This window comes from Lissotriton vulgaris, chromosome 3_1 (genome assembly GCF_964263255.1).
Source record: "Lissotriton vulgaris chromosome 3_1, aLisVul1.2, whole genome shotgun sequence".
In the NCBI taxonomy this organism is placed as follows: domain Eukaryota; kingdom Metazoa; phylum Chordata; class Amphibia; order Caudata; family Salamandridae; genus Lissotriton; species Lissotriton vulgaris.
The window spans coordinates 1,428,179,507-1,428,206,377 of record NC_141689.1 but is presented as its reverse complement, the minus strand read 5'-3'; the positions used below and the strand labels follow the sequence as shown (position 1 = coordinate 1,428,206,377).

The 26,871-nt window shown below is 48.3% G+C and overlaps 1 protein-coding gene across 1 annotated transcript in view; it reads right to left on the bottom strand.

The window, feature by feature from the left end:
- CENPC (centromere protein C) overlaps window positions 1–26,871 on the bottom strand; it is a 1,111,772-nt gene that overhangs the window by 971,499 nt on the left and 113,402 nt on the right. The window contains exons 3-4 of the mRNA XM_086961919.1: window positions 26,383–26,459; window positions 799–896 (exon numbers count right to left, since the gene is read on the bottom strand). Coding sequence (XP_086818045.1) covers window positions 799–896; window positions 26,383–26,459 — 175 coding nt within the window. The remainder of the gene's footprint in view (window positions 1–798; window positions 897–26,382; window positions 26,460–26,871) is intronic.

Genomic DNA, 26,871 nt, shown 5'->3' with positions numbered 1-26,871 from the left:
TTGAGACATTTTCATGAGGCCCCAGCTCCAAAACCTTTCACAAGCCTTCCAAGATCTGACAGTGCCGCAGCTGCTGAAGACGAACAGATCCTCACAGACCCCTACCTCACCTCACAGACCACAACCACACTGCAGGCGCCAGGCAGCCAAACCTCACTGTATACCGCCCACGGCAGGACCCGTCTCATACAGTCTAAAGTTAGCGGGCTCGCCTTGGTTTTGACGCCTGCCTGCAGTCCTCCGTGCCGCCTGCCTTGCCAGAAGTGTGGGACGATGTCTTGTGCATGTCACTGGAGTGCCCGGGGGGAAATGCCGGCTGTCGAGGCTCACTTTCAGGGGCTCTCTCGAATAGACAGCCACCGTCTGATGGGCCCCCGGCTCTCGCCCGCTCTGCCTGAGCTCGTGGAAAATAAACGTAACCCAAGTCAACAAGACGCCGTGAGTGTGCACATGGGCTGTCCAGGTGCCCTCGCTCACAAAAGGGAAAGCGTGGGGGAGCGCGACAAGATGCTGCTAACGCAGCCGTACACGCTCACAGCCCATGTCTCCAAAGCGCAGGTTCACAGCGCATGGCTCCAATGTGTTTCCACACTCGTGCATCTCTCCTGTCCCACTTCGCTAAGCTACCCAGCAACAATAAGTCTCGCTTACACGAGCAGCTGGCGCTGCATCGCTAAGCGAGACCTAAAAAGGGTAACTTTGGCCTTGCTTGTATTCTTTTAATAGAGTTCACCCTTCAAATGAATATATAAACAGTAAAAGTTTATGTAGCATTTAAAAAGAACATGTTTCATTTACCTGTTTATTCTGATTAAGTGCAGCAGTTCGGGAATTGATGCTGATGGGAGTGGAGCAAATCAGAGGCTGTGGATCAACTGTGCTAAGATCAGCAACAACTAAGGATAAAGAAATAAAAAAAGATAGCATTAAGGAAGAATTTGATTTAAGATGATAGCAATATTCTGAGTTCTTGTAACACCTCCTTTACAAATGAATGAGAATTGACTTCATTACAAACAGGAATGGAGAAGGCTTTGTTTGAAAATGTTGTACTTCGAGAAAAGGCCTTTCATGAACATTCTCCTTCAAGTTTTACATTCAAACTAGATGTTTCAACCTGATCAACCACAGTTCCTATCACATTCTCATCAAGACAGTCAGTGATGGCTAAATGATTTTTACACAGGAAGAAAAAGACCCATATGTACAAACCAATTTTGCATTTCTTAAAGTCCGAATCACTAGTTCAGGCCATTAAGAAATGCAAACTTGCCCTTGGTATGTAAGAAAGCCATATACGTCATCGGAAAAAGATTTCTACCCAGTTGAAAATGTATTTTGGGAATCGCAAACTAGGAAATGGCAAATAGGGATTTCCTATTTGCAATTCTGTAACTGCATGTATGTATGTATGTATGTATGTATATATGTATGTATGTATGTATGTATGTATGTATGTATGTATGTATGTATTGGCATACTTGTATAGCGCAATGACTGTCAACGGGTATCCTAGCGCTTAGTCTTCAGTCACATTACATAGGATTTCCTCACTGAGACTAATGGACATTTAGGAAATGCAATCATCATTGATTCTGAACTGGTGGTAACTGTAGCACCTGGATTACAAGGGCAGTGGTGACCTAGGCCGCAGAGTGGGGCCTAACTAACGGTATGAATAATCACACATACACACTAGCTGCTGGCTCGGGCCGAAGACCCCGAGCGGTCTCGGGCCCATTTATTTATACCCAGGGGCTGCCCCGCCCCTGAGGTGTATGCGTGCGTGCAAGGACGGGCCAGGTGGCACCGTTACTACATCCCTCTAAACTCACGGATCAGTAGTCCCGGTCATGGGAGTTTCTTGAGGGGACCCAGACCCCACGCATAGTCCTTGAGTCTCTGGCTAGGAGTTGGGTTGGACCTGAGATGGTATCTTTGGCTCCGTTGATTCTCTGTCGCTCCCTCCTCTCTGGACTGCTCAACTGGGTCTGGGGTTTCTCTTGAGGTACCCTCCAGGGTGTCGTTCTTCTCTGGTTCAGGTCTTGGCGGGGATGTTTCCCCTCCTCGCTGGCTTGTCGGCATTTCGTTGTCGGCATGACCATCGCCCTCATGCTCCACTTCCTCAGATGTTTGGCTGGCATCGTCGCGCCCTCTAGGGACGCGTTTGAACCATGACACGTTTTGTGTGACTGCTCTCATGCCTCAGGTTGCGGATATCATGGTGCCTTGGACATTAACAATCTCCCACACTTCAGGCTCGATAGGCGTTGCCATACTTCCAATTTGGGTGTCTGTTCTTGAGGACAACTTTGTCACCGACCACCAGGGACCTGGGTTGGGCTCTTCTGGCCCGACTGGCTTTTTCGTTGGTACGTCTCCTCCTGCTTTGGGTGGCGTTCTGGTCTAACTCTGGCAGGCACCAGGAGGGACCGTTCGGCACACAGTCTCTTGGCATTTTCTTGAACAGCAGATGAGCCGGGCCGCATCGGGTGGTGGAGTGAGGAGTTTGCTGATACGCGCACAAAAACTGGGACAGACATTCTTCTGCTTCTTCTCTCCTTTCTACTCCGATCTGGAGCGCTCGGTTCAAAGTCCGCATGATCCTCTCGACCTCACAGTTCGCCTGAGGCCACTGTGGGGTGATTTTCCGGTGGTGTATGCCTCTGGCTGCCAGGTAGGTCTGGAAGTCTTTTCCTTGAAAGGGTGGGCCGTTGTCCGACCTTACTTCCGCGGGCAGACCCATCATGGCGAAGATTCGTTGTAGTGCTCTCTTCACATGCGTGAACGCGGTGGAGGGTACTACCTCTACCACCGGGAAACGTGAGTAGGAGTCATTACCACCAGCGTGTGCCACCCATCCGGTAAGGACCCGAAGTCTATGCTGAGTTTCGGCCATGGCTAACGACACGGGTCTTCTGTGATTACGGGATGAGGGGCTGGGTCCTGGCCAGTGATAGTACACGAATGATAGTTGCGGATTTCCTCTTCCACCGCGGAGTCCATGCCGGGGAACAATACTTTACTGCGCAGCTGCGCCTTCGTCTTCAACGCTCCCTGATGACCTTGGTGGGCAAGGCGCACCACTTCTTTCTGCAGATTGGACGGAATCACTATCGCCGTGCTGCAGAGGACTATCCCGTGGGGTCCCACACGGAGTTCATTCTGTGCCCTCCATATTTGTTGTCTAAATTGTTGTTCCGTGGCCGTGAGGTCACTGACCCAGTCTAGGAAGTTTCCAGCTGCGATTGGTGAGTGTGTTATTAACCCGGTTGAGGCACTCATCTTCGTTTGTGGCCTTTCCAATGGCATCCTGGGTGAGGGCGGCGGGGCACGCCTCCTGCGACAGCATCCTCACAAATTCTTCGACCTCCTCCGTGTCTTCCATCGCCTGATCATGGGCAGCCGTGCCCAGGTGTAGTGACAGGAAGTCTGCCGGGTTATCCGCTCCAGGATGGTAGATGACCTCGAAACAGTATGTCTGCAGCTGGACAGCCCATCTTTCAATGCCGGGAGGAGCAAGCCTGGCCGTCCCTGCGAACAACGGCACCAGAGGTTTGTGGTCTGTGACAACTTTAAACTCGTGGTCATATAAGTACAAGTGAAAATGCTGGCATGCCCACTTAATGGCTAACGCCTCCCGTTCGATTTGTGCATACCTCATTACCGTAGCGGTCAGTGCCCAACTGGCATAGGCGGTGGGCACCCATTTGTGGGCTTCCGTCTCTTGCATCAGGACAGCTCCAAGGTCAACCGGGCTCGCATCCACAACCACTTACGTGCGCCGGTGCGGCCTGAAGTATGCCATGACCTGGTCGTCGATCAATGCGTCCTTGACTGCCGTGAATGCTTCATCCTCTTTCGCGGACCACATCCATGGCTGTCCTGCCTTGGTCAGCACCCTTAGGGGTTCCGAGAGGGACGCCAAGCTAGGGATGACGCGGCCACAGTACGTGGCCATCCCTAAGAAGCTCCTGACCTCAGTTGCAGATGTTGGTTTCGGCGCTGATCTGATTGCTTCCGCCTTTTTCGGGTCTACCTGGAGTCCATCCCTCGAGAAGACATACCCGAAGAACTCTACCGATTCCTGGTAAAATGAGCACTTGGCTCGAGGTAAGGTGAGGCCGTGATCAGCCAGGCATTGTAGGGTGGCACGAAGGTGTACGTGGTGTTCTTCGAGCGTCTTCGAGAAGACCAGGATGTCGTCCCTTAGGCTTGAGTCCCGACAATCCAGACAGTGTTTCCCTTATGGCGTTTTGAAAAACTTCGGCAGCAGATGAAACACCAAAGCTTAACCATTTGTACCTCTGAAGGCCGATGTGCGTAGAGAAGGTGGTTATGTTGCGGCTATCCAGGTGTAGCTCGAGCTGGTGGTACCCGGCATTCAGATCCAGTTTCGAGAACCAGCGGGCCCCGTTTAGGTCCGCTACGATGTCGTCCATCGTGGGCGTCAGATGCCTTTCTCTTTTCACTGCTTTATTAGGTAGGCGCATGTCCACGCATAGGCGTATGGCACCGGGTTGTTTGGGTTTAGGGGCGACCACGAGAGGTGAAAGCCAAAGCGTCGGGCCTGACACCTTCTCTATGACCCCCAAATCCTCGAGCTTCCGCAATTCCTCCTCCACTTGCGGTCGCAGGTGAAACAGCACACGTCTGTGTCTCAATGCCGTTGGCCTCACTGTGGGATCAATGTGTAGCTTGAAGGTCTTTCCTTTCAGGCGACCGAGCCCTTGAAATAGTGCAGGGAAGTCTTTCAGCATCGCGTCGGCGTGTAGCTCTTGCACTTGGCGTGCAAAGAACACCAGCTGGAGATCCTCGGCCGTATGGCAGCTGAGCAGCGTGCCACGCTTTCCTCCCGTTACATGAAACCTTGACTACACCTCCTGGTCGTTGCAGGCAGCCACTAATTCTATTATCCCTCTCAGGGGAAGTGGGTCATCGCTGTCGTAGGTATAGATTTTGGCTTTAGATGGCGCTAGTGGCGGGCGTGGAGACAGTTTTTCATATTGTATGCTGTCCATCACTTTTACAGACGCCCCCGTGTCAATCAGAGCCTGTACTGGGGAACCTGCTATGGTAATCTCGCACATGGGAGGTGGCTGTCTCCTCCACCCCTCTCTTCCTACGAACAACACAAAGACGTCGTCATCATCATCTTCTAGGTGGAACGCTGACCGTGAGGCGTCGCTGCAGGGTCCAGGGTCCTCCAGTGACAGATGTTGCACAGCATGGACAGGCCTTATCGTGCTTGGCCCGGGGCGGCGACCGCCACTGCTGCGGCACATTTTCACAAAGTGGTTGGGCTTTCCACAGTTCGAGCATATTTTGCCTTTCGCGAAGCATCTCCCTCCTGCCGGGTGGTCCATGCCGGTTACGTCCCACGGCGGAGGCCAGCCTCGAACACTGCCCTGAGCCATGGTCTGCGGGCCGCGAACGGTCCAGAATCTACATGTCCCATGAGCGTTTGGCCTGAGAGCGTGTGACGTCATCACGCAACTTTACAAAGTGATGCCAGAACTCCAGAGCGGTGCCGTTGATTTTGTGTTGCTGCCGAAGGAGACTGGTAGGGGTGTTCGCACCAACATTTGTTGTCTTTGAAGGGTAGATATTTCCCGCATCTCCCTTAAGTTCTTTTATACTGTTCCTCTCTTCCAAGCAGTGAAGGGGCAGTCCCGTTGGCCGAATCCCTTGTGGATTCTTGCGGGGCTGCTGTGGTCAATCCTTGTTCCAGCTGTTGCTGAGCAGTCCCGTTGTTGTGTGGAATTTTCATGCTTCTAGCGGGACCATATGTTACTAGAGTGCATACTGTGGGCAGCTCTGGGCGCAAGCTGATAATCACCTTCTGATGCAAGAAGGACATTTTCTATTACAGTATTCTGTGGGCAGTTCTGAGCGCGAGCTGCTGATTGCCTTCTGAGGTTAAGAAGGTTATTGTAAATTTGGAACTTTTTTCAAGTGTGACTGTGCTTAGAGATTACCGGGGTGCTGATCCATCAAGGTTGCTGGGAATTAGATTTCCCATCCTCCTGAGTTCTGATGAAACTCCCAGCGGGAAAAAGCATCACCAGAATTTATTGTTTTGGCCCTACAAATCAGCTTTAGTTTTGAGCATCACGGAGCACTATTTAATTGATACTCCTTGGTGGAGTTAAACCAGGAAGTCTGAAGCACGTTGTTAATTGATGCTACAATAACCTTACCCAACCATTTTATATTTACGCAGCAGGGGTTGATTGAGCTACCGCCTGGCAGGCTCCGTTCTACTATCCCCCCTGTTGAAGAGATCCTAGCTAAACCTATTGGTATGTCTGACACATTTACATGATTTCTGTGTTCATGCAAACACTACAGGGTTGATTCTAATATACTGTTTATCGCATAGGTTACTATTGACTACACTCTGCAGGATACCAGGTTGCCAGGCAATGTTACGTTCTTTTCATTTACAGCTATTACTATTTCCTACTATGCAAGATAATTTAGATTTATGTATATGTATCAACAAATGTCTATGCTCAATGTAGTATATGTTTTTGTCTCATAGTGCCTTGTTCTCGTTATAGGTCTCCCTCCCTGCTGTCTCCTTCCTTTCCTTCCCTCACTGCGCTGAAGAAGGCTAAAAGACGCCGAAATGCATTCGCCACTGCAGGTGTTTGTGAATTTCTTTGCCGGCTGTTTGTGGAATAAAGCCACTTTCCACGTTTCCCCTGCTGTGGCCTTTTCTTCCTTTGGAGGAGTGTTCTGGACATATATATATATATATATATTCATATATATGTATATTCATACATATACGCATTTATTCATATATACACGTATACATCTATACGCAGATATATATATACACATACGCATATAGATATACATACATATACACATATACATACATCTACATATATATATACACAGACATATATACACACACACAGACATATATACACACACACATATACGCATATACACACGCATATATACACACACATATATATATATATATATATATACACACACACACATACACATACACATACATATATATATATATACACACACACACACACACACACACACACACACACATACATACATATATCGATATTTGGGAATTCTGCCATCTGGCTCAGGCGTTATGAGCTGCGAACGTTTGCAACTAGGACGTGTCGGCAGCCATTTTGTGTTTCAGTTGAAGCGAGTAAGGGGAAAAAAGGGCAAAAAAAGTAGAAAAGAGGTGGATAGGAGCGCTGTGAGCTCTGTGAGGTGGTTAGGTGTGCTAAACAGTGCGTGTGAAGTGAAGTATTTACCCCTACCGGTATGAAAGTGCTGTTTTGCTCACAGTGAGATGGTGCTGAGGTGAGGTGCTGGTACACTTGGGGATGAAAGCGGGCGCCTAAACTGTGAGCGGAGGGCTGTAAACTGATGTGCTCTGGGCGCAGTCGCATACTGCGCGCTGTAGCATAGCTGTACAGGTGGTGTTAGTATGCGTTTAGACAATAGCGGGAGTGGGAAGCAAACTACTCACTGCTACCAGTCTGAAGACTTAGGGATGAAACCGTGAGCCTAAGCCGTGCGCTGATTGCTGTAAAGTAGTGTGCTGTGGGCGCTGTAGGATACTGGCCGCTGTAGCATACCTATGTAAGTAGTGTTAGTATGTGTTTATACTATACATCGAGACATCGAGTGGGAAGCAACCTACTCACCCCTACCGGTCTGAAGACTCTAATGCAGTGTTTTAGCAAGCAGGAATAAAAAAATAATCGTGAAGAATATAATGCAGAATGTTGCAATGCCGCAGAAGCGAAATGGTGAAATCAGGTGTGTCTAAGAAAGTGACTGTGTGTAATAAAGCGATGGAGTCTGAAAGTTATATTAAAAAGTGTCTTTATTTAAGTGCCATAAATGGACCCACTGGTGCAAGATCTAAGGCATCCAGCTGAGGCAAACTCCAACCGCTTCTGCTGTATCCAAACCGAAGCTCCTGCATCAGTGAAGGAGTAGTTTCTGTCCTGTAACTCCAGTTCTGTAGTAGGGGTATCTCTGTTATAGTCATAATCTAGTGAATAGTCCCGCCCATGTGCGTGGACCCCGGAGCAATCAAAAATAATCTCTTAAAGTGTCGAAAAAATGCAGAACTGCACAGACACTTAAGAGAGAATTTAAAGACAGATAATGCAGCCTATAACCAGGCTACACTGTCCAGTACTTCAACTAGAAATTCCACCACAAATCCACAAACAGCAAAGTCTGTCCAGATTTCCCTTGCCTCAGCAGCAAAAACCCTCTGGAATGATAGAGAGGAAGACATGAACAGACAAGCCCCATAGGCTGCCATTATGTGGCTCAAAACAGGATACTATGCCTTTAAGAGAACTTTCCAGAACTTCACAGTATCCCAGAATGCACTGCAGGTCCCTTTTACTTTCAGTTCTTTTTGAAGGCGTAACACGCCAGACCTGTAGCATTCCTTACATGAATATCTCTCTCCACCGGGGAGGAGGGCGGTTATGACTATAACAGAGATACCCCTACTACAGAACTGGAGTTACAGGACAGAAACTACTCCTTCTGTAGTAGGGGATCTCTGTGTATAGTCATAATCTAATGAATAGAATGGCAAGCCCATCCCCACACCAAAGCGGCGGTGGAGAAACGAGAAATAACACCACTATTGTGCGAACAGATTTCGCAGCGAAGCCTGCCCAACCAGAGCGTCTGCCCTGGCATCCGGGTCCAGACAGTAATGCTTAGCAAAGGTATGGGCCGACTTCCAAGTGGCGGCCTTGCAGATTTCTGCAATAGGAACGTTACGGAGCAAAGCCGTCGTGGCAGCTTCGCCCCTGTTGGAATGAGCCTTAGGTTTACCCCCCAAGGTCTTATTAGCTTTCTGGTAACACAGTTGTATGCAGGACACAATCCACCTAGAGATGGACTGCTTAGAGGTAGCAAGACCCGTCCTGACTGATCCATAATTGATGAACAATTGGTCTGACCTACGAATATCTTTGGTCTTATCCATATAAAATTTTAACACCCTCCTAACATCCAGGGAATGTAAGGACCTTTCCGCTGGAGATGAAGGATTCTGAAAAAACGTAGGCAAAGTTATAGTCTGGTTGACATGAAAATCAGAAATGACCTTGGGAAGAAATTTAGGGTGAGTACGCATAACAACCTTAGCAGCATGAAATACAGTATAAGGTTCTTGGCAACACAACACCTGAATTTCACTCACCCTGCGGGCCGATGTAATGGCCACGAGGAACGCCGCCTTCCAGGACAGGTGCTGCAACGAAGCCTTATGAATAGGTTCAAAAAGGCTCCTTCATCAATCTGGACAGCACCACATTCAATTCCCATGAAGGCGAAGGAAGCCGGACAGGAGGGAATACTTTCTTCAAGCCTTCCAAGAAATCTTTGATCACAGGGATCTGGAAAAAGGAAGTCTGTGAAGGGCATTTCCTGTAGGCAGTCAATGCAGCGAGATGCACCTCAATGGAATGAACATTAAGGCCAGACCGCGCCAAATGCAGAAGGTAAGGAAGGATGACGTCTTCCTAGCAAATAATGATATTCTGAAGTCTATGTACCATAACACCTATTGCTCTCCTTGCCATGCATATGTTTGTGTGTAGAAATGTCAATAAAGACATTAAAAAAAAAAAAAGTGATTCACAGGCTTTGAGAGGGCTAGTGGATTGAGGCAAGTAAAGTCACGCTGGGGAGCCCTACTTTGGGAACTTTTCTCTGGTAACTGCAGAGACCGACTTCTGCCCCTCACTGGTCCAGTTGCGGAGTCCTTTGACCTCATGAATAGACAACAGAGGAGTATAGGATTAGATTCAAGGGGGCTCAAAAAACCCCAAGCCAATCCTGGGTTGACTTCATGGACTACTCAGTAAAGACACTACATGGTTGGTTAACTGGAAGTGATGTGCATAACTATGTTGGGCTTTATAATATGTTGATGAAAGAAAACGTTAAGTAATTGCACAAATGAAACTTACATCAGTAACTAATGGACCTAGGTCTAATTTCTCCCTAAGAATTGGGAAAAAGATAGACCATTGGGTCAAGACTAGGGTGACCAAAACTTCCATTGTTGGTGACCAACAGAAGGGGGTTACAAAACCTTCCCAGGGGAGAGGGGGTGAACACCCCAAGATAAAAACCAGGAGTCTTTTTTAAAGACCCCAAAACATGTTCAGGAGGGTGGGCCCCGGAATCCTTCACAGTCCACTAGTGGGTATAAGGGTAAACATTTTTATCCCTTAAAGGCCTGGTGTCGCACTTGTAAGAAGGTTGTACACCAAATTGGAGCTTCTGCCTGTCCTAACAAAAATGCCCCTAGTCTACCACAAGTTAGCCCTGGTGTGGCAAATCTTCAGTGGGGATTAATAGTGTGCCCAGAGAAAATCAGGGTTCACAATGAAGCTGTTCTAGGTTATGAAGGGGGAGGGAAAGTTGGCCACTTTAGCTGTCCGGCCTCCTAACTTAAAGAAGTACTTGGAATGCCCCTTAGTTAATAGGACTAGAATAGTAGAAGCCCCAAGGGCTACAGGTGCCAGTATCACTATGTTTTGAGATACAGTGGTTTCCCCAGGCAATATGTGACTGAAAAAACCTATCCAGTCACCATCGCTGACAGTGTCACAACAGATCATTCCATGGCCATAGTTACATTAGACTGGGGGTGGGGGGGGCTGGGGCTCAAACAAGTAGTGGTCTCTCCAAAACATCCAACTGCCTGTCTGCTTAGAAATGACCTGGAGACCTCAGCATGGGCAGAGGAAGAACTGGAAACCCATGCAGCCATGCTGCAAATCCCTGAGATAGTGTGTGTGAAGACAAGAGCAAAAAACCGAGCACAGTGAATAAGAAGGGTTGGAGCCTGAAAGGATGACCCAACCTTCCAAGAGGAAAGGCAAGAAAACTGGGGGACCAGCTTATAAACAGCAAAGAGCTCAGGACCCCTCTCCTCAGGGAGAGGACTTGTCAGCTCCAGAGGGAACGGAGCCCATGGAACTAACCAGGTTGAGCTCCGGGGTCCAGGGGGACCCACTAGGGAACAGCTGTGCCTTGGGCAGCAGGTCTGCACCACTCTTGAGCAACAACAAGCTGCTGCACAGGAAAAGGGAGATGTCAGTGGCGGCTCCCACAGGACCTATTGGGAGGAAGAACTCCTGTATACTGAGGCCAGCGAACCCAAACCTGGTGCCACTAGGAGAGTCAAGTCAAAGTCAAATGATTTATATAGCGCACTACATACCCAGAGGGTCTCAAGGCGCTTGAAGAAGGGTGGGGGAATTACTTGTCGAATATCCAAGTTTTAAGTTGCTTTCTGAATGCTCGGTGGTTCTGAGTGAGGCGAAGGTGAGTGGGAAGTGAGTTCCAGGTTTTAGCTGCCAGGTAGGAGAAGGATCTACCTCCCATTGTGGTTTTGTTGATGCGAGGTACAGTAGCAAGGGCTTGGTTGGAGGATCGTAGCTGGCGGGAGGGGTGTAGAAGGAGAGTCGTGTGTTAAGGCATTCGGGTCCAAGTTCGTAGAGTGCTTTGTGTACGTGGGTTAGGAGGCGGAAAGCAATCCTTTTATTGACGGGGAGCCAGTGGAGGTTTTTCAGGTGACCAGAGATGTGGTCTTTACGCGGGATGTCTAGTGTGAGTCTGGCTGAAGCGTTCTGGATGCGTTGGAGTTTTTTCTGGAGTTTTGCGGTGGTACCGGCGTATAGGGTGTTTCCGTAGTCCAGGCGGCTCGTGACCAGTGCGTGGGTGACAGTTTTTCTAGTTTCGGTGGGGATCCAGCAAAATGTTTTTTTGAGCATGCAAAGAATATTGAAGCAGGATGATGAAACAGCGTTGACTTGTCTGTTCATGGAGAGTGAAGAATCCAGGATGACGCCCAGGTTCCGTGTGTGGTCCGTCGGGATGGGTGCTTTTCCAAGGGCCTCTGGCCACCAAGAGTCATCCCAGGCGGAGGGGGAGGTACCTAGGATAAGGACTTCTGTTTTGTCTGAGTTCAGTTTTAGTCGGCTGTGCTTCATCCACTCGGCTACTTCTTTCATTCCTTCATGTAGGTTGGTTTTGGCAGTGTTCGGGTCTTTGGTGAGTGATAGGATCAGTTGAGTGTCATCAGCGTATGAGATGATGTTGAGGTTGTGTTGGCGTGCGATGACTGCGAGGGGGCTCATGTATACGTTGAAGAGGGTGGGGCTGAGTGAAGATCCTTGTGGCACGCCGCAGATGACTTCAGTGGCCTCTGACTTGAATGGTGGGAGGCGGACTCTTTGGGTTCTTCCGGTGAGGAACGAGGTGATCCAATCCAGTGCTTTTCCTTGGATTCCGATGTTTCTGAGGCGCTGTAATAGGGTGCTATGACAGACTGTGTCGAAGGCTGCGGAGAGGTCGAGGAGGATGAGGGCGACTGTGTCTCCATTGTCCAGTAGAGTTCGAATGTCGTCTGTGGCTGCGATGAGGGCGGTCTCAGTGCTGTGTTTGGCTCGGAAGCCGGACTGTGAGGAGTCGAGGGATTTGTTGGTTTCGAGGAATGCGGCGAGCTGGTTGTTGACAGCTTTCTCGATGACTTTGGCCGGGAATGGAAGGAGCGAGATGGGGCGGCAGTTTTCGAGTTCGGTGGGGTCAGCTGTGGGTTTTTTCAGAAGGGCGCTGAGTTCGGCATGTTTCCAGCTTTCCGGGAAGGTGGCGGAGTTGAAGGAGCAGTTGATGACGTCTCGGAGGTGTGGTGCTATGATGGAGTCTGCTTTGTTGAAGATGTGGTGAGGGCATGGGTCTGTGGGGGATCCTGAGTGGATGGAGTTCATCAGGCGGATGGTGTCCTCAGTGGAGATTGGGTTCCAGTCATTAAGGATGTTCAAGGGGGGGTGAAGGTCCTGCAGAGGGTTGGGTGGGTAGGTCTCCGAGTCGGTTGTCGAAGCTGTTGTGGATGTCTGCGATTTTGTTGTGGAAAAATGAAGCTAGGGAGTTGCAGAGGGCTTGAGAGGGGGTGATGTCGTTGGAGTTGGCTGAGGGGTTGGTAAACTCTTTGACGATGTTGAATAATTCCATGCTGTTGTGGGCGTTGTTATCTAGTCAGTCTTTGAATGCGGCTTTCTTGGCAGACCGGATTAGTTGGTGGTGTATGCAGGTGGCGTTTTTGAAGGCATCCCTGGTGCTGGTGTTTGGGTCTTTTTTCCAGGCCTTTTCGAGGGAGCGACAGAGTTTCTTAGATTTCTTAAGATCGTCATTGAACCAGGAGGCGTTTTTACTGCCTAGCTTGATTTGGCGTTTTTTCAACGGTGCTAGGATGTCGGCGCTGTTGGATAGCCATTGGGTGAAGTTAATGGCTGCTTGGTCGGGGTTTGAGGAGTGGGCAGGGGGGTTTTGAAGAAGCGATGAGGAGATCTGGTCGATGGTGATTTTGTTCCAGTTTCTTCGCAGGGTATGTTGAGGGTGGTTGTGGGTTGTGGTCTTATTGTAGATAAAGTGAACGCAGCTGTGGTCCGTCCAAAGGAGAGCTGTGGTGTGGCTGAAGGAGATATGTTTGCTTGAGGTGAAGATAGGGTCGAGTGTGTGACCTGCAATGTGGGTGGGGGGTAGTGACAAGTTGTTTGAGTCCGAGGTTGGCGAGATTGTCCAGAAGGGTGGTTGCGTTGCTGTCATTGTTCTTTTCCAGGTGAAAGTTGAGGTCTCCCAATAGAATGTATTCCTCGGAGGGGAGGGCGTGTGGGGTGATAAAATCAGTGATGTCGTCACTGAATTGTGCACGGGGTCCTGGAGGCCGGTAGAGGAGGGTGCCTCTGAGTGTGGTCTTGGGGTCGGTGTGGATCTGGAAGTGAAGGTGTTCGGCGCTAGCGAGGTTGACGTCTGAGCTGGTAGAGATGCGGATGGAATTCTTGTGCACGATAGCGATGCCTCCTCCAGTTTGGTCGGTGCGGTCCTTACGGATGATCTTGTAGCCTTCCGGGATGGCAATGGTGATGTCTGGGGCTGAAGAGGCGTTCATCCATGTTTCTGTTAGGAAGGCGACGTCTGGAGAGATGGTGTCTAGTAGATTCCAGCGGTCGAAGGCGTGCCTGTGGACCGAGCGGGTGTTGAGCAGGATGCATTGAAGGTGGTTGGGGTCAGATATCTGTTTTGTGTCCGAGGAAGAGGAGTTGTTCTTGGTGCCGTCGAACTTGCAGGAGTTGCAAGATAAGGGTCCATGTGTGTGTCTAGGAGCGGCTTGGACGCAGTTGGGGAAACGGCCGGGGTTTAGAGCTAAGAGGGTGGTGGCGTCGTATGTAAGCCGGGTGGGGTAGGTGGTACAAGGGCCAGGGGGTCTGGCGCTGGGCGCGGTCTTGGCGCGGACGGGCGTAGACGGGCTTACCTTTGGCGCACCTTCGGCGCGGCCGTAGCGCGTGGACGTTGCGCGTTGGGTCATCAGCCTTAAGTGGAGAGTGGAGGGGGGGCGGAGCGTGGGCGGGGCAGCTGGGAGGCGGGAGCTGGGAGGAGACACGGGCTCACACAAGGTAAACAAACACTCCACAAAATGGCAGCCCGGTACCAGAAACGAAACTGGGGCCCAGCCGGAGTGCGAGATAGGTACACCAATTATTAAAATAATTTAATGACTGTGCAGGCGCTTTTTACCTTCCTCGCAAAGCAAGGCCAATGAACAATAATTATGTAGGCAATTAAATGATGTCAGGCGCGATGCAAACGCTCTAATAGGGCAAGCAGGCAGCAGGCATAAAATTAATAGTAACGATACCAAGCGCGATACCAAGCGCGGCGTGCACTTCGAGGCGCTCAATCAGGGCAATCAGGCAGCTGGGAGCAAAGCGTCTGTAAGAGTGGTAGTGCCTCAGCTATATAGAGAGTTCTTACTCACTTTGGTCCATGACATCCCCCTAGCTGGGCAGCTGGGGTCAGACAAACTTGGGAACGGCTTATCAGCCATTTCCACTGGCCCCAGATGTCCCAGAAAGTAAAGGAGTTTGTCAGATCCTGTGTCACCTGTCAGGCAAGTTGCAAAACAGGTGGGCATTCAAAGCCTCCTTTAACTATACAGCCATTTATTGAGACTCCCTAAGAGAGGGTTGATGTGGACCTAGTGGGTCCACTTGAGCCGCCCACAGCCTGATGAAACAAATTTATACTGGATGTAGTAGATCATGCTACCAAGTATCCTGAAGCAATTCCCCTTAGGACTTCTACAGCTCCTGCAGTAGCCCAGGCCCTCATTGGTGCCTTCACCAGGGTAGTGTTCACTAACGAGTTGGTGTCAGACAGAGGTACCAAGTTCATGTCTGCATACCAGAAACACACATGGAATGAGTGTGGAGTGAACTACAAATTCACTACACCTTACCTCCAACAAACCAATGGCCTTGTTCAACAAGACACTGAAAGTCATGATCATGGGGCCCCCTGAAAAACTCAAAAGCAGAGGGAATGTCCTCCTTCCATTCCTGCTTTTTGCTTACAGGGAAATGCCACAGAAGGGAGTAGGGTGTTCCCCCTTTGAACTTATGTTTGTCCATGCCGTGAGGGGGCCACTTGCTCTTGTAAAAGAAGATTGGGAGAGGCCTCTCCATGAACCTAAACAATATGTGGTGGACTATGTACAAGGCCACCGGTCCACGATGGCAAAAGTACATGGAAAAGCCATCCAAAAATCTTGAGGCCAGCTAACAGCTCCAGAAGCTGTGGAACGACCAAAAAGCTGCACAGTTCCAACCAGGGCAAAATGTGTGGGTATAGGAGCCTGTGGCACGAAGGGTCCGTCAGGACAGATGGAGTGGCCCTTACCCTATTCTCGAGAAGAAAAGTGAGGTCACCTACTTGGTGGACCTGGGGACTAGCAGGCACCCCAAGAAGGTGAGCCATGTAAAAAGCTTGACATTTATCTGTGGCAGGACTGATGTGTCCATGCTGTTTGCCACTGATGAGGAATAGGAGACGGAGTGAACCTTTCCCTGGCCTCCTTTCTTACAGTCCAAAAGACGGGTCAGTTGATGGAGTTATCTGCTCAGAAACTCTCACTGCCCAACAACAGGCTGACTGTAGGCATGTCATGCAACAGTTTGCTGGGCTCTACTGCTTAACCCCTGGACAGACACACAGATGTACCCAGGATGTGGACACTGGGGACAGCTTGTATGTCAAGAACAAAATCTATCAACATTATGAACAAGTTAAGGAGAGCATCAAAGCTGAAGTAAGCAAGATGCTGGAGTTAGGGGTTATTGAGCCATTTGATAGTCCCAGGGCCAGTCCAGTGATCTTGGTCTTCAAACCTGACCCTAGGATGGAAAAACAGATGTGGTTCAGTGTGGACTATAGGGGTCTCAATGCTGTCACTTAGACAGATGCTCACCCCATACCCAGGGCTGGCGAGCTGATAAGACTGGCCGATTCCTCAGCACCTCTGGCTTAACTGCAGGGTACTGGCAGATTGGCATGGACCCAGGAGGCATAGACAAAAACAGCATTCTCCACACCTGATGGGCATTATCAGTTCAGTTTTGCCCTTTGGTTTAAAGAATGCCCCTGCCACCTTCCAAAGGTTGGTGAATCCAGATCTTGCTGGATTGGAAACCTTTAGTATAGCAGATCTTGATGATATTTCAGGCTTTAGCTCCTCCTGGCAGGATCACCTGGCCCACCTGGGGAAGATTTTACATGGAAAAACAACTGTCAAAGGAGGGTCTAGGGGACTAGATTTACCGACCTATCAAGCTCATACCCCTTATGAACTATGCTACAACAACAAAAAAGCTTGAAGGTCTGGAAGGTTGAGCAAAAAAAGTGGCCACAAGGAAGTGTCACACACCACTATCACAACTAACGGTGAGAGACCATCAGATGTAAAGAAGTCCTATCAGCCCACCCATGTGGCGGAACATCGTCATCTAGGACCTTATCAGCAGGTTCTTATGTGGCCAAGCCCAAAGATAATGGCTTGGTACCAGTAGATCCTGATTCTGAAAAAAGATGCGTCCTCACCGAAAGTGGTGTTGATAGGGTGCAGTGCTCAAAAAGATACGTGATGATGATTAAAATGACGGTCAAGGTAAAAAAATATGTTTATTGGTATCTACCGAGACGTCAATTATAAAAACAGTGTGATGACAGTGTGAGAATATCACTGTACAGTAAGCTTGTGAAATTTAGGCCAACATGTTTCTGCCGTTATGGTATCAGTTTACCGGCATTCTTCAGGGCCAGGCTGGATTTTTAGCTACTGCAACATCCACCATAGTTAGTGTGAAAAAATGATCATTTAATCAAGAAAACATAATGATTACAGAGATGGAATGGTGTGGCCAAATAGACCACCCTACCGTATCCTCGTAAGTAACTGGGTAACGAGGAGTCCTTTCCTGTAGACATCAGAGAAAAAAATGTTATGTCAACAATGAAGCAATGTGGATTTTGATCAATGTGATGTGAACTCAAATTGTGGCATATTCATTCACTCAGTGGGCCAGTCAATTTCATGACGGCCAAATTATATCCTGTGCATTATAAATAGTCACATACAGTTAATCTGTGTACAATATGAAAATAAATCTTACAAGCACTTACCCAGCTTTGTGTGGGAAGTAAGCCTCACCTCATCCGGCAACGGCTCGGATACTGAGGCCCCGCTCTATTGGACATATGGAGAAGGACAATTTCAGGGCATGATGACTGTCACTATCTCAATATGTGCTAGGATTTTATTACATAAAAAACTTGGTTGTTCAAGATAGCCCATGAGGTCAAGAAACACGATGCGCTGCACTGAGAGGGCTGCATCCCATTAGAGATTTATTGTTAAATCATAATCCCCAGTTTAAAGAATTAAAAATTAGGAATTATGAAGACAACTTTGGAGTCTATGTATCGAAATAAGCACTTATATTTTCAGTGTTGTTGTCTAAAGTTAGTTATCAGGCCCCAAAGCCGCGCCTAGTTTAAATAGTTAAGCATCACATGAGAAGTGTTACAAAGAAAGACTAGGGCGGCTAGCGGGTAAAAATCACGAGCGGGTTCCCAGCGTCCTTCCCTGTCCGTCGGTACCTCCAGGAGCGTTCCTGAACTGAAAGGGAGGTGCCGACGGGCGGTAGGAGACGCGTATTTATACCCCCGTTGATTGAAGTGTTACTAGCAGATACTGAACACCTGTGGAAGACGTCCGTAACTCGTCCGGGACGTCCAATCAAAACACGGCACAGAACGGCTCAGATCTGGGCATGCGCGCCTGTCTAACCGCTCCGTTTTGCAGCGGGCAGCTGTCACTCCATCGCGCATGCGCCGACTCATGTGGTGCCGTGTCTGGAATGCTACCTCGATCGGGTAGTTACGACTATCGCGGGAGTTGCACCTATCTTGCTAAATGCTTAGGTATATGTGCTTCGCGCATGTGCAGCTGGAAAAATACTACCATGGAACGCTGCTTTCGTATATAATCTATATGATCACATGCCCATGCAAGCTTGTGTATATCGGCCATACTACCAGGAAGATCAAGCTCCGTATAAGCGAGAATAAAAGCACCATTCGGTGGAATAAACAATCAACTCGCTTAACGAATCACTTTTTGGAACTTAAACATAAATCAGACGAACTCAAGTGGGTAGTGCTGGAACAACCGTTCATTCCCCCGCACGTAACTGATGTGTCACGTTTCTTGTTCGTCAGGGAACAACGTTGGATATTCAAACTCAGGACGGATGTTCGGGGGTGTTCAGTATCTGCTAGTAACACTTCAATCAACGGGGGTATAAATACGCGTCTCCTTCCGCCCGTCGGCAACTCCCCTTCGGTTCAGGAACACTCCTGGAGGTACCGACCGACAGGTAAGGACGCTGGGAACCCGCTCGTGATTTTTACCCTCTAGCCGCCCTAGTCTTTCTTTGTAACACTTGTCATGTGATGCTTAACTATTTAAACTAGGCGCGGCTTTGGGACCTGATAACTAACTTTAGACAACAACACTGAAAATATAAGTGCTGATTTCGATACACAGACTCCAAAGTTGTCTTCATAATTCCTAATTTTTAATTCTTTAAACTGGGGATTATGATTTAACAATAAATCTCTAATGGGATGCAGCCCTCTCAGTGCAGCGCATCGTGTTTCTTGACCTCATGGGCTATCTTGAACAACCAAGTTTTTTATGTAATATAATCCTAGCACATATTGAGATAGTGACAGTCATCATGCCCTGAAATTGTCCTTCTCCATATGTCCAATAGAGCGGGGCCTCAGTATCCGAGCCGTTGCCGGGTGAGGTGAGGCTTACTTCCCACACAAAGCTGGGTAAGTGCATGTAAGATTTATTTTCATATTGTACACAGATTAACTGTATGTGACTATTTATAATGCACAGGATATAATTTGGCCGTCATGAAATTGACTGGCCCACTGAGTGAATGAATATGCCACAATTTGAGTTCACATCACATTTATCAAAATCCACATTGCTTCATTGTTGACATAAAAAAAAATTCTCTGATGTCTACAGGAAAGGACTCCTCGTTACCCAGTTACTTATGAGGATACGGTAGGGTGGTCTATTTGGCCACACCATTCCATCTCTGTAATCATTATGTTTTCTTGATTAAATTATCATTTTTTCACACTAACTATGGTGGATGTTGCAGTAGCTAAAAATCCAGCCTGGCCCTGAAGAATGCCGGTAAACTGATACCATAACGGCAGAAACATGTTGGCCTAAATTTCACAAGCTTACTGTACAGTGATATTCTCACACTGTCATCACACTGTTTTTATAATTGACGTCTCGGTAGATACCAATAAACATATTTTTTTACCTTGACCGTCATTTTAATCATCATCACATATCTTTTTGAGCACTGCACCCTATCAACACCACTTTCGGTGAGGACACATCTTTTTTCAGAATCAGGATCTACTGGTACCAAGCCATTATCTTTGGGCTTGGCCACATAAGAACCTGCTGATAAGGTCCTAGATGACAATGTTCCGCCACATGGGTGGGCTGATAGGACTTCTTTACATCTGATGGTCTCTCACCGTTAGTTGTGATTGTGGTGTGTGACACTTCCTTGTGGCCACTTCTTTTGCTCAACCTTCCAGACCTTCAAGCTTTTTTGTTGTTGTAGAAGATTTTACATGTCCAGAAATCTGCACACCTAACTATCAAGGTATCCAAGTGCCAGGTAGGGTGGGAACTGTTGTATACTTGGGCCACCTTGAAGGTGGAGGCCAAGAGCAACCTTTGTAAACCAAGATCCAGACTATTCTGGATTGGGAGGCTCCAACATCCCATACCCAAGTAAGGACATTCCTTGGCTTGACTGGGTATTACAGGAGGTTTGTGAAGCGATATGGGTCCATTGTGACCCTCTCACAGAATGTACCCCCAAGAAGATGCCCTAGAAAACAAGCTGGACAGTTAGCTGTCAAAAGGATTTTGACACTGAAAGAGGCAATGTGCTCAGCACCTATTCTCAAAGCTCCAGACTACTCCAAGAAGGTAATTGTGCAGACTGAGGTCTCTGAGATAGGGATGGGAGTAGTCCTATCCCAGACAAATGACGATGGCCAAGACGAACCTGTTACTCCCCAGGGGACAGCGTTGGAGTGCCACTGAGACGGAGGCCTTTGCTGTGGTTTGGTTCTTGAAGAAGCTGAGACCCTACCTGTTCGGTACTCACTTCCGATTCCAAACTGCCCACAGACCTCTTGGATAGCTAATGCAAATGAAAGGTGAAAATCCTAAACTGTTGAGGTGGTCCATCTCCCTACAGGGAATGGACTTTACAGTGGAACACATACCTGGGACTGCCCATGCCAATGCATATGGTCTTTCCAGGTACTTCCACTTAGACAATGAAGACCCTCTTGAGAAAGGTTAGTCTCATCCTCTTTCGGTTTTTTGTTGTTTTTTTGGGAGGGGGTGGGGGTGTAGGAAAATGGTCTTTTTTGCATGTTTGCCCCCTAACTTTTTACCAGCTACAGGATGCCACCTTGACTGAGTTTTCCCTGGGTCCCTTCCAATCAGGTTCTCAAGGTCTGTGTACTTTCCCAAAACTGTACCTTTATTTCCACAATTGGCACACCTCTGAGCCACCTGTCTAAGTCACCTGTAAACGGTACCCCGGTACCAATGGCCTTGTTACCAGAGAGGGCCTCCGAGGGCTGCAGCATGTATTGTGCCCCCCTCAGAGACCCCTCAACTTAACACCCACACACTGCCATTGCAGGCTGCATGTTGTCGTGCAGACCAAACTGAAGAGTTGACATGGCACATATCCCTGTGTGCCATGCACCTACACTGCCTGTGGCATGGGTAATTCAACCCTCTAGCAGGCCTAACAGCCCTAAAGACAGGGTGCACCGAACCACAGGTGAGAGCTTAGCACGAGCAATATGCCCCTACAGTGTCTGTGCCATTCACAGACATTGTAAGTGCAGTGAAGCCAATTTGGGTACATGGACTGGGAGTTTGTCAGCACAAACTCCACAGCTCCATGATGGCTTTACTGAAGACTGAGAAGTTTGGTACCAAACTTTTCAGCACATTAAACCCACACCGATGCCAGTGTTGTATTTAATGTAAAATGCACTCAGAGGGCATCTTAGAGATGCCAGCTGAAAAACTGGTGTGGTTCCGGTCTGTCTACCAGACAACTGCCACCACCAGACAGGTTTCTGAACCCCTGGGTATTGAGCCCCGCTCTCTGGGTCCTGAACCAAAGCACAGCCTGGGCAGAGGTGTTATGCCTCCTCCCCCGGGATGAAATGGGTCCCCGAAGGCGAAGCTTCAAAGACTTGCTGCCTTTGTTAGCTACCCCCAGCCTCTGCTGCTATCTGCAGCTGGCTCCCACAGCTTCTGACCCCCACTTTGGGCGGAAGAATCAGCTGGGAAATCTAGTGAGACAGGGAGGCCCCTCAGGTGAGGGAGGAGAAGTGAAGCACATATCACAGTCCCACCTTGGAGTTAAGGGGACTCCCCCAATCAGGACAAGGCAAATGTCCCACTCCCACTGGAGGGTGGCATAAAGGTGGGTATAGCTCCCTTAGGGAAGGGACCCATTGGTCCCAACATGCACGCCCCTGTGACACCCCTAAATCTAATATTTAGGGGCTCTCTGAACCTTGCTCCTTAGATACGATGACCTAAGAAGAAGGGCTGAAGAGCCGTGCAGCAGTGGACAAGAGCAGACTGACTTGGCCCCAGCCCTACCGGCCTGTCTCTTCCTCCAGCGACCTTGCTTCCAGACACAGTCATGGCCCGCAGCCAGCAACCTCAAGAACCCCAGAGGATCTGTGCTGTCTTCGACAAAGACTCCTGTCTCCTGTGGACACTGGATTGTCAAGTAAAGAAACTAACACTAGTCTCCGGATTCCGGCGGATCCGCGTCACTTCACTACTCTGCACCAGACGCCCACCGCCCGAGTTTGAGTGATTCACCTATCCTGTGAAGTCTAACCGGTGATCCTGACCTAGTCTGCATAGGTGGCTGACCTCTCCAGGTCCCTACCTCCCTTCCCTTGACGCCTGCAGCCTCTGTTCGAAGTGTCACCCGACCGCGACCGGATCCTGCTAAAGAAACCAGACACCAAAAGGTATCCCTGACACCCCCGACATTGGGGGAGCCCAGCCGAGGAGCCCAGGTGTCCCCCAGCTATCCAACTTACATGCCCAGCCGTTAGTCGCCTTTGTCCAGCCTTCTGGTCCAAGCCTGCAGTCTCTTTCGAGAACCAACGACCTCTATTGAGAAGCATTGGCCGCCCAATGCTGATTTTGTACCCTGCTGCCCCTGTGCAGCTGGTTGTGTAGCTTTGGTGCTGCTTTGTGCCCCCCCCATGCTCACCTCAACCCCTGGGGTAATTGCCCTAAGACGGCGGGTACCTACCTGAAAACTGTGCCTCTTTGAGGTACCACTTCGGATCCATTGGATAACACTGGGCCCAGTGACCTCTGCACCCATCTGCCCTAGCGCCACTAGTGGTGTAGTACCTTGCCCTGTGTTGTCCTAAATCACTGAAGCCTGGGGAAGAAAATCTATTACTTACCTGCAAAATGCCTGATATTATTTTCCTCCATAGGATTGCATTGTAGTTTTATCTACTGCCTTGCACTGTCTAACTTTAACACTGCAAAAGTATACAACTGTACTTGATTGACATTTACAGAAACTATTCTTAAAACTGTACAATATACAACTGCATTTACAAACCATTACTACATTATTGAAAAGTATTGCTAACTTTCAAACTGTACAACTCACTTGCACTAAGTGATTCTTGATAAAACAAAAAAAGCAACTATTTTTTATACAACCAATTGCTTGGAGTCAGTCTGAGTGTGTGACATCATTTTTTTGCCTGAGTGGGTATAATAACTTCCTAATCCTCTGATAAGCGAACGGCACAGCCCAGCTACCACGAACTTGAGTAAGGTATTATCTACTTTATCCTCTGCTTTACCTCTGGGGATCCACTGGACTCTGTGCACACTATACCTTACTTTGGTATATTATATAAAGCCAGATTCCTACATTCCTCCTCCACCTCTCAGCAGCGTTCAACACTGTATACCCACCACACCCTCATCAGAAATCTCTGCCATGTAGGCATCCAGGGAGACCCTCTCAATTGGATAGCATCCTTCTTCTGAGGGCTCACGCAGAGAATCCGCCTCCGCCCTTCAGTTACGAGCCTATCATCATCATCATCTGTGGCATCCCAAAAGGCTCTTAACTCAGCCCCACCCTGTTCAACATCTACATGACACCCCTGGCTGGCATTGTCAGAACCTTTGGACTCTTATTCTCTGTAGACGATACCAAACTCATCCTCTTGATCACGGAAAACCCTGCCACCACCACCAAATGTCCGCAACACCATGCCTCTAGTAGCAGACAGGAATAGGACCAACTGCATAAAGCTCAACATGAAAGTGCACTCCAACTGACCACACCTGCAACCTAGGCATCGTTCCGGGCAGAAGACTCACTATTAAGTGCCAGGTCAACGCGGTCTTCTCGGCCTGCTCCCATACCCCTGGAAGCGCGGGACGGTCTTCAGATGGATTCCCAATAAGCCCAGGAAATTGTTGTGCAAGCCTTCGTCACTAGCTGGATAGGCCTATGGAAAAACACCCTACGGCGGAACCACCACCCAACTTCTCAAGAGACTTCAGACCATACAGAATGCAGCGGCCAGACTCATCCTCAACTGCCTCCAACGGACCCACATCACCCCACACCTCAGAAACCTCCAATAACTCAACCCCCGAAGAAATGCCAGTTCAATTTACTGACAGACATCTAAAAGGCTCTCCATGATCAGGATCCAGCATACATTAACCACCGCCTCAACTTCTACCAACCTACCAGACCGCTGCGCTCCACCCCTTTCGCCCTTACACACATTCCCCACATCCACCAAAGCTACAGTAGAGGTCGTTCCTTCTCCTCCCTCGCTGCCAAGTCCTGGACTGACCTACCCTCCATCAGCCTGTGAACATCACACTCCCTCACGGATTTCAGAAAACGATTCAAGACCTGGCTTCTTGACAGAGACCAGCAAGATTGCTTCACCTGGATGCACTCAGGAATTAATTGCCAGGCTATACAAGCACTGATTGATTGCCTGATAGAAGCTCTGACACTCCTGCTGCTCTTCGTAGGTGAGAGAGGAACATAAGGAAGCTTCCGACCCCCCCCCCCCCCCCCAAGCATCCTCCCTGTATTCTCCTATCTGCATTTTGCTACCTCCGTAGGAACAGCTACCTCTTGTGTACTAGATTCTTGCTAGTCACCATCTAACTTACTGTGGCTCTCTATTTTCCTTCCCCTAGTCTGAGGGTACTTTTCCTTACTGTCCCTTGCCTGTCCCGGGTTTGTTCCCACTACCAGTAGTTGGCTTGTCTGTTTGTCAGGGCCAGAGACAAGAGGAACTCAGAGGTATCTATACTGCTTCTTCGTCTGAACTGTGGCACCAAGTCCCTCACAACTCATGTTAGTATTGATAATCAGGAGGTTCTAGCAGTTACAGCAACAGTTAATGCTGAGCTTCAGTCAATCTCTGCACCAGATCCTCAGAACCCAATCTGAAACAATAAGGCACTTGATGATATCCTATTTTATGCAAAAGACAAAGGATACGTGAAATATGAGGGAATCAAGGGTGATGGAAAGAAGCACCACATCAGACAAAAGCATCGCTTTTGGAATCCAAGGGTGGAGTCTCTTTGGAAAACTAAGCCCTGTGTTTGCAAGTCGAGAGCAAGCAATCCATCTGAGAGGCCACCATGGAGCAATGAATTAAAGGAGAACACGTTTTAGTTCCCATTCATTGTTGGCATAAACCAATCTGCAGTGATACTCCTTCCCACAAGTTGTGGTGCAGAAAGGGAAACCTCCATGGTCCGATACTCCAAACCAGATCTCACAAATGCTGTGGCCTCAGGACACAATAGTCTTGTCAATACACTGCACTTCTCGATGACAAGTTGCACGGCTAGTGTCATGTTTACTTCTTCAATCCCATTAGTCAATGGAACATCAACAAATTACTCTGATCACTAATCCTCTTGGAGTTGGAATGCTGGTAGCGTTCTCCCAAATGCCAAGCCCTTCTGATGGAACATCCATGAAGGAGCAGCAGCCTACCATTGAGGAATATCTCACAAACATTTCTAACAGCTAGCCCTTTTAAACAATCCTTCCTATGTTCATCACTCAAGACTGAGCAGTGAGTTTGTGACATCAAGATTGATTCCAACATATCCCGCCTCTGAACTATTTTCACTTTTATTGCTGTTCTAACTGCATTGTTCGCACATGCAGACTGGCCTGTGTGAGGAGTAAAATGGGTGGGCTAGCAACCTTGCCAGAGTTAGCTGCATGGATTTTAACTGTACCCTCACTTTTCACAACAGGATGTCTGAGGGTGGCAAGAAAGAAGGAAGAGGTCAGATATCCTTGTCCTCCAGACCGGTATTGAATACTCCGCTCTAATAATTTGAAGGGCTAAATTGTGCAAGGTAATTTCTTTTCACCTCTTCAGGAAGATAAGACAAGACACAAGCTAGTGGGAATGGAAAAGGATTAGCGGTTTGAAGCTACTGTGGTGGAGTCTCAGGGAAAGAAGCAGTATGGCCTCTGGAAACTACATGTGGAATGCCAGTGCTAGCTTTTGCCTCCGTTTGTGGGAGTCCACAATTCTGAAACCTGGGAGTAATCTTTCTAATAGTGGAAAAACAATGAAATATGATTTTAAATAACTATGTAATTTTCAAGAGTAAATTTAAATTGAGACCAATGCGCCCAAGTAACAGCACAAACTGTAGGAGTTGATTCCGTCACTGCCCTCGAAGGAGCATTTGACAATGGGCAAAGTAAAAATTAAATGGATGTGGCTTACTTCTATCCACAAAGAAATTCTTAAATACGTCTCTCGAACTGCTATCAGCCCCATGAGCAGGTGGGTTTTGTTGCACACTGCAAAGAAAAAAATACACTGTACATAATTCAAATATAAGAATCGATACGTAATTATTTACATTTATTTTTGACTGCAGTGGTACAGTGCAGATTTTAAAGAGGCGAAGATACACATGATTCATTAATAACCGCGAGGCAGAGTCTGAATGGTTATCCTGTAAAGACATGCTACATGGCATGAAGTTACCTGAGGTGTGACCCTTATGTTCGAGACATTACCTCAAGAAACCAAGCCAAAAATTGAGAATCCTGTCCAATGAAATGAGCTGGAAATATGAAGGATAGAGGGTAAGGTGAGGAGGAAAATGTGTCTGTGGGCTGACAATTTGATATACAACTTGATCTGTACAATGTTGAAAATCGATAGGATGGTTTGGCAAGAAACGTTGGATATAGGGATGATCTTATG